The 18,342-nt window shown below is 40.6% G+C and overlaps 1 protein-coding gene across 1 annotated transcript in view; it reads left to right on the forward strand.

Annotated features, from left to right (window-relative positions):
• Positions 1–12,645: 12,645 nt before the first annotated feature.
• Positions 12,646–18,342, forward strand: part of LOC139312823 (vomeronasal type-2 receptor 116-like) — a 63,448-nt gene continuing 57,751 nt past the window's right edge. Inside the window, exon 1 of the mRNA XM_070937945.1 lies at positions 12,646–12,822. Within this exon, the coding sequence (XP_070794046.1) occupies positions 12,646–12,822 (177 nt within the window). The remainder of the gene's footprint in view (positions 12,823–18,342) is intronic.

Below are 18,342 nucleotides of genomic sequence, written 5' to 3' on the forward strand. Positions count from 1 at the left end.
TATTTGGCTTCAGCCTCCATAATTTGGTCAGCTAGAGTTCGTAATGCCTTGTTTACATAGGCTTGTGGTGGGACATAAACAGCAATTAGAACAAATGAGGAAAATTCATGAGGTGAATAGTATGGTTTGCAGTTGATAATTAATGTCTCTAGATTTTCATCACAGAATTTATATATTATAGTTATATCCTGAGACCAGCTATTGTTGATATATAAGCCTCCTCCCTTCTTTTTACCAGATGTTTCTGCAATTCTGTCTGATTGTTGATCAGATATGCAGCCTGGTATCTTCAGTTGATTCATTTAACCAGGTTTCAGAGAAGCATAGGGCTGCTAAATTGTAAAAGACAGAATTGTATCTGTTTAAAAGGAGTATTTCATCCATCTTATTAGCAAGTGAACATACGTTGGTTAAGAAAATTGAAGGCAGAGGAGTTTTATTTCTCCTATTCCTTAATCTGTTTAAAATCCCCACCCTTTTACCTCTCTTTCTTCACTTCTTCCATTTGGTTTTTTTGGTAATCCGTGGCTCCGGGGAAATTGCTTCTTCCTGTGTTAGAATCTCCTCCGCATTTGTAAAGACGGGGCTGGGGGGAGGGTGAAATCACAGAAAGCTGCTCCTTAAAGAAATGTTGCTTAATTTTTAGCAGATGGTCTCGTCAGTAAGAAATCTGTAGTGAGTCGCAGAGAATAATTAAAAATAAAGAAACAATTAGAGAGCATTTCACCTAGGCAGCCTTCGGCGGTGCCATCTTGGAACATAATTATTTATTATGTTGGTACTGTCTTCATTCTGTGTTTTGTCTTTCATATTTGTTAGTTCTTATCTGAGTAAATGTGGATTTGTGAGCTAGTGTTGTTCCCAGGGGTTGCAGTAGCCTGGCAGCTACTTCTGAGAGCAAGCTCAGAGAACAAACCACTGCCAAAAAGAAAAAAACACCACATTGCAGGAGTCCAAATGGGAAGTGACCAAGGCATGACTGACTTTGAGCAGAACCACCAGTCCTGGGTAGTGCAAAAATTGGTATTGTTGATGATATTATCCCCATTTCCACTAGATGGCCTCTCATGTGAGAAATAGAAACATAGGAGGAATGTGTATGAATTGGCTCATAGAGTAGCAAACACGAATTCTCTAGTTTTCAATAAACTTTAACAAAGTGTCTATGGCAATGTAACTGATGCATTCTTTTATTAAGAGAAATCTTCTTTGTTGAAGATAATAACATTAGAAAGGTGGGGAAATAACTAGATATTTGATAATTATGAATAGGTGTGCTTACTTCATCTATTACTGATGCATATATGATTTTCTCCTCTTTTCTGAAATATGGATAAATATGAGTGCATCCTTTGGTCTTCAAGAGTTCCTCTCACTAATTTCCAGACAGGATTTATCCAGGTTGTACCCTTAACAATAAAAACTGTCATGAGATTTGATTATTGTTTTTCAGTCCTTCATTTCATTCCACAGTGGTTTTGGGAGGGAGGGAGCCTGAAGGATTAAGCAGCTGTAATAGCCACAGAAACATTGCAATTGGTCCTTGTTGAGCAATGATGATGAAAAAGTAACCTTGCAACCTATACATGCTGACAACATTCACAGGTTTGCAAAGCATACAAAAACTGAAGTCATTCCACAATAGTTTCACTTAGCAAACACTTCCATCATTCTTTTGGTATGAATGGTCAAGGATTGGTCACAACAGAATGGCTGAAGAGGACAATGGTGATGTTAGTAGATCAGATTCTTGTAGAGACCATCAGCACACTATAATCTAATGACAATGGTGATGTTAATAGTTCAGATTCTTCTAGACAGCCTCAGCACACAGTAAGCCTATTTTCATTTGTATGAATCCTAACTTCCTAGGCTTGATGGTTGACATTAAAGACCACCAAGAGGTCAGGTTGAGCCAGAATGAATGTATTGCCATCATGCTGCTCCTTCCAAAGTTCATCTAAAAGTGCAACCAATGCCATTTTGTGGAAATTGGGATCGTAGAAAACACCCAGGAGCATAGAAGAGTCCAAAGGCAGATGCAAGAATAAATGTGATAAATGTATTTATTCATATAACAAAACATATTAACTATATACAAAGGCTGTCTTAATATCCATTAGGATAGGGGGCACACAGCGTGTGTGACTACCCCTATCAAAGATCATGTCTCATGGAGAACAAACGTAAAAGAGAGCATAGTGGAAAGGTTAGAGGGGGTTTTATACTCAGTGTAAGCCCCTCCTCTCCACATAGGGGTGGGGGCACTTCCTGCCTCCACTAGTGTCTGTATGATATATGTGCCAATGGCTTGCAAATACTTGACAGTTCCCCTCCTTGCGAGCCAATGGCATGCAAACATACAAATGCAATGCACAACAAATTTTACCCTGTGAGACATAACTTTTTACACAGATCTTTGTGCCTATCTGCTGGTAGAGGTTTTGTGAAAATATCAGCTGTTTGATATTTGGTCTGACAATGTGATAAAGATATAAACCCCATCTCTACTAGTTGCCTAACATTTTGATAGCGGATATCAATATGTCTGGACCTTTTTCCCACCGCATAGGCTTTGGCAATGCCTATGGCCCCGGTGTTGTCTTCTATAATTTGGATGGGCAAAGTCGGTGGTGTCCAGATGCTAGAAATTAAGGCATCAAACCATATCAGATCGTTCCCTGCCTCTGATAAGCATGCATATTCGGCCTCAGCGGTGGAGCACGAAACAAATTTCTGTTGCCCCACATGCCAATGGATGGGTGCCTCATTTAATAGTACCAAGAAGCCCGAAGTACTCCTACGTGTCTTGGTATCTCCGGCCCAGTCCGCATCTGCGAAGCATTTTAATTGGGCCTTGTCTCTATTCTCAGGTTCCAAGCGAAGCACGTAATCTGCTGTGGTCTTGAGATACCTTAATAGCTTTTTAATGGCCAACCAGTGGAACTGGGTAGGATGTTCCACTTGTCTAGATAGCAGGTTTACGGCCAGGGCAATATCTGGACGGCTCCAGTTACTTATATATAGTAATGAGCCAATCACTGACCTAAATAGAGTATTATTTTGGAACTCTGGGCTATCCTTGTGTGCCAATCCATAATAGTCGGTCTGCATTGGGATAGCCGTTGGCTTGCTATCTTCCATTTTACATTTCACCAAGAGTTCCTCTATCTTTTCCTTTTGTGAGAGAGCAAAACCTTTTGGTGTAGTGATGATTTGTACGCCTAGGTACTTGTCCACATATCCTAAAGACTTTAGAGTGAACTTTTTTTGTAGGGTCCTGGCAAATATAATACTTCCCCCCTTGTCAGGCCCTATATATAAAAGATCATCGACATACACTAGGACTTTCTCCAGCCCCCCTTTGGTATCCCTTGTGAAGGTACATTTATCAGCTGGAGATGGATGGAAACCCAGTGATTTGAGAGTTTTAGTCAGGCATTTGTACCACAGTCTGCCTGATTGTTTGAGGCCATACAAACTTTTCTTCAGAAGCCAGGTGTGGCCTTCCTGCCGTTGAAATCCGGGGGCACCTCTGACGTAAATTTCTTGTTTTAGATGTGCGTGTAAATAAGCAGTTTGCACATCAAATTGAAAAATGTGTTCCCCATGTGCTGCTGCGGTGACCAAAGCAGCCCTCACACTTTCCGCTCTCACGGTGGGGGAGTATGTTTCATCAAAGTCCTGCAAGTAGCGCGGTGCGTAGCCTTGTGCTACCAGCCGGGCCTTATAGAGGAGTTTGTTGTTGGGCATTGGCTTGACCTTGTAGACCCAACGGGTGCCAATTGCTTTCCTCTTTTTGGGGACTTCCATGGGGATGAAGACTTTCAATTTTTTGAGACTGTCCATTTCCCGCTCCATTGCCACCCTCCACCTGCGCTGTTCTTCCTCGGGAAGCTGAAGGACATCTGAGTACGTTTTAGGGGCCATGGTAACGCTGTTGACCGAGGCAACACAGCCAATGTCCAACCTTTTGGGTGGCACCCCTTTATTGGAGCGTTTTGACCGTCTGGGAAATTGCCACTCACCATCATCATTGTCATCCGGAGCATCGGTGTCAGAATTGGAGCTGCTGGAAGTATCTTTCCAATCAAAATGGGGCGGGCCTCTGTCCCAGGCGCTGCGAAGATATGGTCGTTTAGGTGAGGCAGGAGGTGTGAAGTCACCCAGGGATTCCTTGTCTGAATCATCAGAGTCAGGTAGGGATTCATCACCATCTGGATCTTCGCTGGTCAGTTGCTTGGAGTTTGTTGGTTCATCCTCTTCAGATGGTGCTGCTTGTTCAGTGTCGCTTCTAATAGGGGAATAACCGGGTTCATTGGAATGGATTTTTGACCAATTTGACCCCTCCTCAAAGGAAGCTGATCTAGAGACAATGACAAAGTTATTTTTGTCTACAAACCTAGAGGCCTTGCTGCCGGTTGCATAACCTATAAATCTGAGCCTCCTTGATGCCTTGCCCCCCTTTCTTCTGAGGTGCTTGGGAATATGGACCCAGGCATAGGAACCAAAAATTCTCAGGTGTGAGAGGCTAGGTTTCCTTCCATGGACCAGGAAGTATGGGGTTTGGTTAATGGCACTACTCCACGTCCTGTTGACTAGATAATTAGCCATTTTGACCGCTTCTGCCCAAAAAACTTGGCTCATGTCAGCATCTGCAAGTAGGCAGTTCATGACATTCTGCAGCACTCCATTTCTCCTTTCTGAAATACCATTCTCGGACGGAGTTCGAGGGGATGATTTAAAATGGAGGATACCTCTCTCCTTCATCCACTTTTCAAAAATCTTGGATGTAAACTCAGTCCCCCTATCACTCTGCACCTGAGCGATGCACACCTTGTGTTGCGTTTGGATCTGGTTGTAAAGATATTTGAAGTTGGTAAAGACTTCAGTTTTGTCCTTTAAAATAAATACATGGCCATAACGAGAGTAATCATCTACTACCGTTAAAAAATAACGCCCCCTACCAAGGGAGGGTCTAAAAGGACCAACCAAATCCATGTGTACCAGCTGATAAGGGTACCTTGCACGACGGGAAGAGACCTTAGGTATAGCAGCAGTTTTAGATTTTGCTGCCTTACAGATGGCACATTCCAAATAGGTATTACAATTCTTTATCTTAAGCCCATCAGAAAAATCTTGCATTTTCTTAATAACCGGAAAGCTGGCATGGCCAAGCCTGCGGTGTAATATATGAGCACAATCCAAATGTAAAGGTTTACCCATGCATACTTTGTCAACCTTATGTATCTTACCATTACAAGCTTTGGTCTGTTCAGTAATGAGAGTAGGCACTGGATTAATGGTCACCTTAGAGTTCCTCAGGATTGGCTGAGGAGTTGTGACCTTAATGGGCTCAGCCTTAATGGCTTTGGATGTCCTAGGAGCTGGTTTAAAAGCTTCATTGGTTTTAGGTCCAGGGTCCTTGAGTTTGGACAACCTGGGGGCTGGCACAGAAGCTTTCTGCTCTATCTGGGCGTTAGCTCCCTGAGCCCTCTTGTTAGGTTTCTTGTGCCTTTTGACCTGTGCTTTTGGGGAAAAATAAGGCAAATTGTTGATTTTTACAATATCGCCAACAACACCCCCATTTTTGAAAACATAACCTCCACCCTTCTCAAAAACCAGTTTTACATTTTTATCCTCAGTCAATTTTAAGATGCTTAAAAGGTTGTTCTTGATTGAGGGAACATACAGTGCCCCTGTGACATCTCCTATACCAGGCACATTGATCACGCCTTCCCCAGTTACCTCTGCCTTGTCCCCAGTGGCAACTTTTACTGAGGACTTGAGTGGGTGTAAAACCTTAAATCGTTGCTTCGTGTTGGCTATATGCGTTGATGCATCTGAATCAAGAAGCCACAGCCCCTCAGCATCCTTTACCTGGGAGGTGTGATTGTCACTAGTGACACTACAGTATTGGTATCCTTTATGACCACCTCCCCCTCTTCCACGGCCTCTTTTATTTTTATTGGGCTTAAGTCCAGCCGTGCTGGCCCTAGAGCGAGGGCACTCCCTTTTAAAGTGACCTTGTATGCCACAGTCAAAGCAGGTGGGAAGGGTATTAATCCTTTCATTGTGTCCTGGCGCCTCCTCTGAGGCCTAGGCCTGTGATATGCCTCCTTCATTTCTTGTTGTTCCTCATCTATGCGTCTTAAATCTTCCTCAATAAAGCGGCCAGAAAAGTATTCTATATTTCTTTGTTCCCTAGAAACCCCTTCTAGAGAAATAATAAAGGGACTCCAGGATTTGTCTAGGGAGTTCAACATCACACTAATTAAAGTGGATTCAGAAACAGGCTCCCCCCTCTGTATAAGCTCATCCCTCATGGCTTTAAGCGTTGCCAAATGTTCCCCCATTTTGACACCAGGTTTGAGTTTATAGTTGTGGAAAATTCTTGACAATCTGCTGGTTGCAGCCATATTGTCACTATGGAACAAATTATATAGGGCAGTCCAAACTTCCTGAGCTGTGAGGCCGTCTGAAAGACTGGCATACAGAGCTGTGTCTATAGAACTTAACAGAGTTGTGTAAGCTCTTTTATGCAGGAACTCAATTTCAGGGCTCCAAGGTAAAGGGGGTGGTCTTTTGATCATGTCCAGAGTATTTTCTCTTAAGAGAATTATCTGAATCTCTTTACACCATTTTTTAAAATTCTGACCACTTAAATGTAATTTTTCAAAATTATTTGGCAAAGTTACAAAATTATTGCCATTAAACTGCATGGGGAGTTGTTCAAATGGCTGAAAAGATCCTGATGTGAATGGCATTGGGATCCCTAAGCCTGGGATCGATTGCTTAGGTCTGGCTCCTTTTTGTAGTCCTTCTGTAGTTTGAAGCAACTGGGCACGTGCAGGAAATGGAGCATGCTCCAAAGCCTTTTCTTGTTGGAGCTCCGATCTCCCTCTCTGAGCTCTGAAGTCAGGTCTGGCTGGAGCCTCAGAATAGGCCCGGACATCAGCGATGTGGCGGGGAAGCCTTGGAGGAGTGGGAAGAAGGCCTGGAGATCTTTCTGGAGACTGGAGGCCCATCAGATGAGGTCCATGGGCTGGGTAGGCCTGGAAATGTCTCTGGATCTCCTCTTCTCCATCAGAGGAGCAGGATTGCAGCTCCGGATCATCCCAGCAGGGCCGGAAAGGTGCGGAGGCCTCAGCCTGGGCCTCCCTGGAGCATTCAGTGAATGGTGAGCGCCTCTGCAGTGGGGGGTGGGAGGCTGCAGGTCCATCTGGGTTCCTCCGGGGGTGGGAGGTTGGATTTGGGGCCCTCCTTGAGTGGGCAGCTGGGTCTGGGGCCTCGGGGGGGCCAGTGGGTGGTTGCTGCATAAGTTGCAGGGCAGCGACCAGGGCCTCTATGGCCTCTTTGATGTTTGCCTTGGCAGGCGGGGCCTGGCAAGGGCCTTGTGGGCTCAGAGTGGTCCTCTGGGCCGCTGGAAGGCTGAACTGACTGGCTGGCGTTGTAGGCCTGGGCTGTGGAGCTGGGGAGGGCCTGGCTCGTGGTTCTGGCAAAGTGCCCAGGGGAGCAGCCATCTTGGAGGAAGTTGCCTCCGGAAGTGGCCTGGCGGCCATTTTGTTTGGCGGGAAACTGGGTGGGGGGGCAGTCTCTCTGGCGGCAGGCGCCATCTTGGAGAGATCAGGCAGGGGAGTCCTTACCGGGATGGCAGGCATCTCTGGTGCTGCCTCCTCAGGCCTCTCTCTGGCTGCTGCCCTTGTCTTCAGGAGGCAGGCGAGCGCTGCTCTGCACTCCTCTTCTGACATCTCAGCCACTTGCCTGTCCAGGCTTTCATCTGGTCCTTCTGCCCCCTCTTCGTCAGTGCTGAAGAAGCCTTCTCCAGCATCGCTTGGCTCGGCCCCTGGGATCTCTTGCTGCATCTGGGTGGCCTCTGGCTGCCAGGGTGTAGCAGGATGGAAACCCCCTTCAATGTTTTCCATCGTTGATTCAGTCTGGGGCTGCTGTGAAGTTCTCCTCCGTTGAAGGCCTCTGGTCACAACAGGGGAGCTTCTCTCACAGGTTATTTTGGAGGGCATCTCGCCTTTTCAACAGCTCCTGGAGTGGAGTTCTGCTACCATTCCCTCTGCTACCATTCTGTGGAAATTGGGATCGTAGAAAACACCCAGGAGCATAGAAGAGTCCAAAGGCAGATGCAAGAATAAATGTGATAAATGTATTTATTCATATAACAAAACATATTAACTATATACAAAGGCTGTCTTAATATCCATTAGGATAGGGGGCACACAGCGTGTGTGACTACCCCTATCAAAGATCATGTCTCATGGAGAACAAACGTAAAAGAGAGCATAGTGGAAAGGTTAGAGGGGGTTTTATACTCAGTGTAAGCCCCTCCTCTCCACATAGGGGTGGGGGCACTTCCTGCCTCCACTAGTGTCTGTATGATATATGTGCCAATGGCTTGCAAATACTTGACACATTTCCATCCCATACCAGGCCTGAACCTTCACAGAAATGAGGATTTATCCAAAGTCCATTGAAATTGTTCTCTATAGTGTGACGTAGCAATTGTTTCTTGAGTATGAGCCAAACCAAGTAATCCTTCATAACTGGGCTAACAACCCCATCTCTCAAGGATGAATTCAGGCTGGGTGCCTGTCAACTATAGGTTTTTTCCCAATAACAGAAGACTTTCTGCCTCCACTCTTCCACCACTCATTCCTCTATCCTCTCTGTTGCTCACATGTGGTGCTGAGATTCTCCACAGTTCAATTTCGTTCTGTTTAACAAACAACCTATTGGAGGAGTGACAGAACTGGGGCATGGAGTCAAAAGAGGAATCAGCCTAGAGTGTCTATGTAGCCACAAATAAACTAAGTTCAATCCTTCATGAATTCCATTGACCCTTATCTAACCCCAAGATAGTGCTAACCATTCATTGAGTAGTTTCCCATTTGCATGACTAGGAATTAATCAGTATAATTCGAACATCATGTGTGTTTTCAATGCTTTGCATGCAACATTTACAAAGACCTTTCTTGATATAGCTACCATACTGTTTTTTGAGCAGAAACTAATAGTCCAGGAAGACCCTAGACTGAATAAGAGTCCTAATCAATACAGTGCGATGCCATGCAGAACCAAAGATGAAAAATAACATTTCTTGGAGAACCAGTCATGCACAGCTGCTTCTGTTTGCTGGGTCTTTTTTCCCAAACTAAGACTCTTCCTTTCCATCTAACTCATGTGATGATGTGAGCTTGACACTCTTGCACTAATGCAAAACTTTGATAGCACTGCTTGGTCAATCAGTGGTTGAACAACTGAATATCATCAGCATACGAATGATACCAGACCTCAAACTGAGAAGGCTGTCCAGATGCATCCTGAAAGTCAATGGATTTGGCTCAATCATTCTCCTGCAACCAACACTGAATGGAATCCTCTTCAGATGAAGGAGAGAATCATATAGCAGTATGCACTCATGCCTGTTACCCAGGTTTCTAATTTCATCCCCCTGTCAAGTGGTTATTAAAAAACTGGTTCTTCTTTCCCAGCATTGCCATGACTGCTCACAGCTACAAGGACACAACTAATTCTCATGTGCCACCAAATTCCATTAGCACTCATACTAGCTGACCGACTATGGCCCAGGCCAAACTCCATCTTTTTGCTGGGGGTCAGTTTCATGGAGATCAAATACACAACTTCAGCATGACTCCATTTGCTCTGTGCATTACAAGAAACACAAACATGTTTTTTTCCATTCTGGTGTATGAGAAACTATTGCTAAAGGGTTGCTTTCCTTGCAATTATCAGAAGTACAGTAATTCTTAGTGTCCCCTGTGGCTTTCTAGATACAACACCTTCCAAGATAAAACCTGCTTTAGAAAAATATTTCTGAGTTTTCCAAATGGGGGCAGAACATGTCACTTTATCTGGGCTTGCAAAGAGCTCTCTCCTGGGCTTGAAGAGACTCACATACCTTTGTTTCCTCCATGGTCACAGCCCAAACACAGGTAAGAGGAACTATTGTTGATATAAATTTGTCCTGGTGCCATCCAGGTGGTACAGGTGGTATCTGATCTTCTAAAGTTCCAGTGAGATTTCAGGAGCAATTCAGTTTCTGCATAAACCTTGATTTCTGTCCTAGGAGGGAAGGTGATAAGAATGACCAGGCAGGAGTCATGCTACTGTTGATTCTGATGCTCTTCTGGCTCCTGGCTCCAACGACAGCAAAGAGGCTGCAAACCATCTGTGTGTTCAGGGATGATAGCAATTTAAGGAAACACTACTATAGGCCTGGTGATCTCATTATTGGTGGGAATTTGCCCTTGAGAACCATTGGAAAGTCTCCTGTCGTTGACTTTAAAACACTGAATCTTCTTTCCCATAGTGTGTAAGTTTAAGCTAGAGGGGAAACATGCAGACAATTATTATCTTTGCTTTAAATTTTGGGACTTTTTAAAGAATTACTTCTTCTAGTATTTGTATTGTCCTGGTGCAATGCACATTTTGTGCTTTTCTCCATAAATTAGCATGCTCTTAAAATAGGCTGGAATTCTCAATCCATTCATCAGGAACATGATAACAACAAAAATTAAGAGGGAAGCTGTGCTGGCCTAGTGAAAAAGTCAAATTATAGACTAGTCTAGTCTAGTCTAGTCTAGTCTAGTCTAGTCTAGTCTAGTCTAGTCTAGTCTAGACTAGACTAGACTAGACTAGACTAGACTAGACTAGACTAGACTAGAATAGAATAGAATAGAATAGAATAGAATAGAATAGAATAGAATAGAATTCTTTATTGGTCAAGTGTGATTGGACACACAAGGAATTTGTCTTGGTGCATACGCTCTCGGTGTACATAAAAGAAAAGATACATTCGTCAAGAATCATAAGGCACAACACTTAATGATAGTCATAGGGAACAAATAAACAATCAAATCATATTAGGAAACAGTCAATATAAATCTTAAGGATGCCAGCAACAAGGTTACGGTCATACAGTCATAAGTGGGAGGAGATAGGTGATAGGAATGATGAGAAGATTAATAGTAATGAAGACTTAGTAACTAGTTTGACAGTTTTGAGGGAATTATTTGTTTAGCAGAGTGATGGCGTTCGGGGAAAAAGTGTTCTTGTGTCTAATTGTTCCAGTTATAATATTAATCTGAACAGTAACTTGTGGTAGAAAATTCAAATTAAACTTCAACACTTTTCCAGGTATTACAAGAATCCCTCTCAGTTTAGGAATCAACATTGCTCATGTATAATGGCCTTCAGTCAATCAATGAGGTGACCTCCACTGTAGTCCTCTGCTCAGCAATGTTTACAACACCTGAAGAAGCTGCTCCAAGAGAGTCCTGAAATAATTACAGTGAAAGGGGAGCATTTGGAAAGGATTACAGCCATAGGAACAAAGTGAATATGGCAGGGATGATAGAGAGTATCAAACAGTCCATAATATACATGGAAAGGTTTGTCTCCTTTCTCACAAAGACATTCAAGTTTAACCAAGGGAAATCCTTTGAAAAAAAAAAACCTAATGAAATTTGGGAGTTTCTGCCCCCAAAAGTCCCTCCAAACCATGAGGCAAATTATACAGCCATGCTAAATATTTCCTGTAATGTTCGCCAATGTTTTGCTCACTACAGACTCATCATCAGTAACTACCAGCAGTTCCTTGCATTGATGTTTGCTGTCTCTGAGGTCAATAAGGATTTTCTTCTGCTCCCCAACATCACCCTTGGCTTCCACATCTACCGCCATTTCCAGAGGGAGGAAATTATTTCCTTAAACAGCCTCTCCATGCTCTCCTCACAAGGCCAAGTGGTTCCAGGTTACAAATGTGACCTTCAGGACACTCTGCTGTCCATCATTGGTGATCTCATCTCCAAATTCTCAAGGCAGATGGCCTCCATCTTCAGCATCTTTAAGGTCCCACAGGTAAGAGAGCCTGGAGACAATATGGAGCAGACAAAGATCAAAATCACACACATAAGCCAAAAGGTAGTTTGGGGGAGGCACATCATGAGTGTATGACTCTTAATGTATTTTTCATAAAAGGGTAGCCATCATTTTAGTGACATTTATTTCTTGCATCAGGTTGTTGGTTTCTTCTCTTGTCTTCTGACATATCACAATCATTCAAGATGTGTAAGTGGTGGCTCTCTCTAAGAAGGGAAGGAGATGAAGCTTGCCACTCAGAGTGAGAGCCTGACTGGTGGAGGAAAAGCCACACAATGGTGACTCCTAATCAGGGGTGGGTTCTACTTACCTTTACTACCAGTTTGCAATTGGCCCAAGTGCATGTGCTCGCTTCACTCATGTGCGGCCGTGCTCTTCTGCAATGTGCAGAAGCTTCCTAATGATGTCGGGGTTGGTGGGCAGAGCCCCCTGCCGGTTTTACTACTGTTTCTATAGAACTGGTCCAAACTGGGAGGAACCCACCATGGCTCCTAATGTTGCCACAAGACTTTACTTTGTCTTTGAAAGATGAATCTCTTTTTTTTCCAGCTCGGTGTTGGCTTTGAATTATCTCAGGGGGAGAGAAGAGTTTATCCTTCCTTCTTCCGGATCAATCCCAAGGAATCTCCTCAGTATGTGGGTTTAGTCCAGCTGCTCCTGCATTTCCAGTGGAACTGGGTTGGTCTTCTGGCCCCTGAAGATGACAGAGGAGACCGTTTCATCTCAACACTGATGCCAATGCTCAAGGAGAAAGAGATCTGCCTGGCTTTCATGGAAAGGTTGAAATTAGATGATCTTCAGATTATAATCAAAAAATTACTTCTTAGTTTACAGACTTGGTCAAAAAGTGAAGTGATTATTCTGTTTGGAGACTTCGATTGTAGTTTCAGTGTACAGACAATTTTGTCTGTCCGTGAAAAATTGACCAAAACATTTTATAATGTTTGGATCTTAACCTCCCATTGGAAACTGAGTGTGGAGAAATCTCAAAACACCTTGCTATTTTTAAAGTCTTTCCATGGAGTCTTGCATTTCAGGGACCACACCAGGGATGTCTCAGAATTCAATCATTTTGTTCTGTCTTTAGACCCCTTGAACCTACAAGGGGATGTATTTCTCCCTCCATGGTGGGAACATGCCTTTCGCTGCAAGATTCACCAACCAGGCAAGATCCTCCCAAAGGGGGAAAAACAATGTACAGGAAAGGAGAATGTGCAGAATCTGCCCAATTACACTTTTGAAACAAGCATGACAGGTGAAAGTTACAATATCTACAATGCCATTTTTGCTGTGGCACATGCTTTACATGCAATGTATGGATCCAGAGCCCGACTGACCATGATGAGGTTTGGAAAGAGGATCTCCAATGTCCAGTCATGGCAGGTAATTTCTGTGGCTTCATTTGAAAGGAAAACATATTAAAAGCAATTATTAGAAATATATGAAATAAGAATAATGTTTTGTTGGAAGAGTTTGGGGGGGGAAGAGAAGTAAACCAAACGAGCTATCCATAAGATCCATAGAAGAAAGACCTTATCAAGCAGAAAATATAAAAATTATAAAAATAAAATTGAAAAAGATAAAAGCCAGATTAAAGAATTGGAAAATCAATTTTTGCTTACTAAAGAAATTTTTTTTTTGGAGGAATTAAATTTGCTAAAAAATAAATTGATAGAAGAAGATATAGAATTGGTAAAAAAGAATATGAGATATTTAAATAGGAATTTTTTTGAATTTAGCAATAAAAACTCTAAGTTATTGGCAAGAATGGCGAAAAATAAAAGAGAGAAGAGAGAAATTGGAGCCTTGATAGATGATAAGGGTATAAGACGCTATAAAAAATTAGAAAAATGTGAAGTGGTCAGGAACTTTTTTCAAAATTTATATTCGAAAAAATTAATTGATCGGGGAAAACTGAGAAGCTATTTAGAAAAACATGTTGTGAAAATTGACCAAACATATAAAGATTTAATGGAAGAAGATATAACACAAGACGAGATTAATGGAGTAATACAAAAAATAAAATTAGGGAAAGCTCCAGGTGAAGATGGATTACCTGCTGAGTTTTATAAAGAATTTAAGGAAATAATAATACCAAAATTGCAAAAACTATTTAACGGAATTTTACATGGTGGAGAAGTTCCGTTGTCATGGAACAGAACGGTGATATCTATAATCCCTAAACCAGATAAAGACTTAGAAAGGATTGAGTCCTATCGGCCCATCTCTTTAATTAATCAAGATGCAAAGATATTTACTGCCATTATAAATAATAGATTAAGTAGATTTATAGATAGATATATAAGTTATAACCAAGTAGGTTTTGTGAAGGGTAGATACATGAGTGATATTGTCAGAAGAGTATTAAATATTATAGATGTTGCTGAATATAATGCTGATAAAATAGGTATAATATCATTAGATATTTTCAAAGCTTTTGACTCTGTACAATGGGAAACTATTAAAACAATTGTTGAGGTACTAGGTTTTGGTAATAAGTTTATACATGTTATTTCAAAACTGTATCAAAAAAGTAGTGCAAGAGTGAAGGTGAATGGAAGGCTGACAGAAGAGATAAGATTGGAAGCGGGTACAAGACAAGGATGTCCCCTGTCTCCAACATTATTTTTATTAGTTATGGAAATTTTGACTAAAATGATAGAAAAAGATGAAGAATTGGAAGGGTATAAGGGATATAAGATAAATCTGTATGCAGATGATACTTTGATTATTTTGAAAGATATAGAGAAAGATTTGAAAAGGATACATAAGCATTTAGAAGAATTTGAGGAAATGACAGGTTTGAAAATAAATTGGTCAAAATCTGAATTATCAATGAATAATTATGGTAAGGAGTGGGAGAATATGCAAGAACAACTTGGGATAAGGATTAAAAAAACATTGAAATATTTGGGTATAACACTTTCACTCAAAGTTAAAGAAATGAAAAAATTAAATTATGATGTGGTGATGAATGAAATTGAGAAAAAGATAGATAAATATAAAATGATAAAGTTGTCTTGGTTTGGTAGAATTGCAATGTGTAAGATGATGTTGTTGCCAAAGTTTAATTTTTTATTTGAGATGTTACCGTTAAACTTGACAGAGAAAGATATTGAAGGATATCAGAAGAAATTGGATAAATTTTGTAATGGTGGGAAAAGACCTAGATTAGTGAAGAAAATGTGGTATCAAAATCAAAAGGAAGGTGGATTAGGAATCCCCAAACTACTCAATTATTATTGGGCCTATGCTATTCGGACTGTGGTAAAAATATTTAAAGGTGAAGATAGTCATTGGAGAGATTTAGAATTAAAGGACATCAAGAGATTTGGCTCAACATGGTTTTTAGATAAAGCAAAATCAAAATGTGTAATTAATAGCTATTGGTTAAAGGGACTGAGTAAAATTTGGAACAAATTTGTTAAAATTTTAATTCCAGATATAATTTTCTTAGGAAAGACAATTGAAAATTGGCCGATTAAAACTAATATAAGTCGTGATAGGGTAATGGAAGATGAAAATATACAAACTATAATAGATTGGTTAAAAACTTCAGAAAATGAAAGGAGGAAAAAAGAAATCATTGAAAAATTGGGTTTAGGCTGGTTTGAAAAAATACAGATAGAAAAATGGACTAAGAAGGTAAGGGACAATTGTTCGATAAGTAGAAGTAAAACTGAATTTGAATATTTAGTATTCCAAATTATGAAAGATGAAATTGGGCTAAAGGGACTCGTTAGTAAGATATATAAGATTATAAATTTTGATGGAAAACCACAAAGGGTGATGAAGATGAATTGGGAAAAAGAACTTAATATTAAAATATCAGATTTAGATTGGAACGTGAATTGGAAGAGTAGAATTATGAAGACTTTATCTGTAAGGATTAAAGAGCATAATTATAAGGTTGTTTGGAAATGGTATTTGACTCCATTAAGATTGTCATTGATGGATAAAAAAAATAGTAAACAATGTTGGAGATGTGATATGGAATTAGGGACTTATGAACATATGTGGTACAAATGTGATAAAGTTAAAAAGTTTTGGCAATAATTGGAGGAAATGATATTTGAAATGATGGGGAAAGCAATAATATTGAGACCAGAAACTATATTACTGTTGATAATTAAGGAAATAGAACCAACAAAATATGAGAAAGAATTGATTAGAATTATGATTATAATGGGTAGAATTATAATAGCCAGATATTGGAAATTAGATGTGAATTTTAGAATAGAAGAATGGTATTGTGAAATGTGGAAATTAGCTTTAAATGATAAAATGACATGTGATATTAAAATTAGAAATGGTGACTATAAAGAAGATATTTTCTGGAAAATTTGGAAACCATTTGTGGACTATGCACTGGGAAAATTGGATGCTTCGGTACCTGTACCCCGAGAACGTGGATTTTGGCGATCATGAGGATATATCCGAAGAACCAAATCTTCCTTTCTTATGTATAGCACAGGGTGAAATATTGTATATGTTGTTTGTAATGTTAGTAATTTAAAATATAAAATGTTAAAAATAATAATAATATAAAAAAAAAAAGAAGAAGAAAGACCTTCATAAAGTCCTGAAAGGCTTCAATGTTTGCAGAGTTTCAGGAGGTAACCATGACAGGGAGTAGATGTCAGCTGAGAGCAAAAGAACAATCTGGATGTATTTGAGAAAGAAACTTCCAGAAGTCAGTAGAAGTCCTAGTTGGCATATTTACGGAACACCCTCTGTTTCCCTCAGCATGGAACCCACATCCAATTTGTAGAAAGACACTCAATTTGTTTTAACCTTGGTTTATGTTTGTATAATTTAACATCCTCTGTGACCCCACTCAATTTGTCCAGTTTTACATTGATTGCACTGCTCAGCTTGTTGTGTGAATTCAGAAAGTCTTTATCCACCTGAGCACATAAAGCAGGACTCAAAATAGTCTTAATGGGTTGTTTGTCTGAAACCCATCAGACTTTTCTGCATTAATGGATAGATGCTGAACTTCTCTGAACAGTGAAGAGAAAAACCAGGGCAAGCCTTTCCTTTTCCTTGATGTCCATTTCATCAGACATGGTTCTTGCATTGTGCTCTGTTCAATTCTCAGGCAGAGAAAATCAGAGGAATTGTACTCTGTTCTCATACAAATTATTTAATCGTTGCTAAAGTGAATTTATCGGTTACAAGACCTCAGGACAAAGTAAATATTTAAAACTGCATGTAACCAAGTATTACAGGAGGAAAAGCATATACGACCTCGTAGACGACCCTCACTCTGTCACAGATCTTGGGGTACCCATCTCAAATGATCTAAGTGCCAGAGCTCACTGTAACAACATTGCCAAAAAAGCATTAAGAGTTGTTAATCTAATCTTGCAAAGCTTCATTTCTGGTAATATTATACTGCAAACTAGGACATACAAAACCTTTGCTAGACCAGTTCTCGAATACAGCTCATCTGCCTGGACCCCACACTGTATATCAGACATTAATACAATTGAACAAGTCCAGAGATATTTCACGAGAAGAGTACTCCATTTCTCTGCTCACAACAGAATACCTTATGCCACCAGGCTTAAAATCTTGGGATTAGACAATTTAGAACTACATCACCTTCGGTCTGACCTAAGTGTAGTATACAAAATTATCTGCTACAATGTCCTACTGTCAATGACTACTTCAGCTTCAACCACAATAATACACGAGCACACAATAGATACAAACTCAAAGTAAACAGCTGCAAACTCGATTGCAGAAAATGTGACTTCAGCAACAAAGTAGTCAATGCCTGGAATGCACTACCTGACTCTGTGGTTACTTCCCCAAACCCCCAAAACTTTAACCTTAGACAGTATACTGTTGACCTCACCCCATTCCTAAGAGGTCTATAAGGGGCGTACATAAGCGCACCAATGTGCCTACCATCCCTGTCCTAATGTCCCTTTTTATTCATATCCATTTCATGTATTCATAATCATGTTTATACATATATGTGTTATCTTATACGTATTTGAGAAATAAATAAATAAATAATAAATAAATAAATAAAATATTATTAATTTTGGAATGTGGCACTAAAATCTTTCAATGTACTTATTCTGATGAAGCTTGATTTGAGGAAAACATGATACAAAGGACCAAAGAAAACCCATTTGTAGTTTCAGAGTTAAATATTTGGTGTTACTGCAGATTCCTCAGTTCTCCACCAAGGGAACTCCTCTAGTTTTTCAGAAATAAACTCATCTTCTCAAGTTGGTCACCATATTCTGATAGAAGCCATAACTGTAGCTCTAACTGAAGGTCTCTTTTATTTCAGATTCTTCCCTATTTGGGCAATGTGCAGTTCAACAACAGTGCTGGAGATGAAATCTCCTTCTCAGAAGATGGACTGGGATCTGCTCGTTATGATCTTCTCAACTGGGTTTTCCTCCCCAA

This window comes from Pituophis catenifer, unplaced genomic scaffold (genome assembly GCF_029215685.1).
Source record: "Pituophis catenifer annectens isolate HBS135680 unplaced genomic scaffold, rPitCat1.0.hap2 SCAF_1, whole genome shotgun sequence".
Taxonomy (NCBI): Eukaryota; Metazoa; Chordata; class Lepidosauria; order Squamata; family Colubridae; genus Pituophis; species Pituophis catenifer.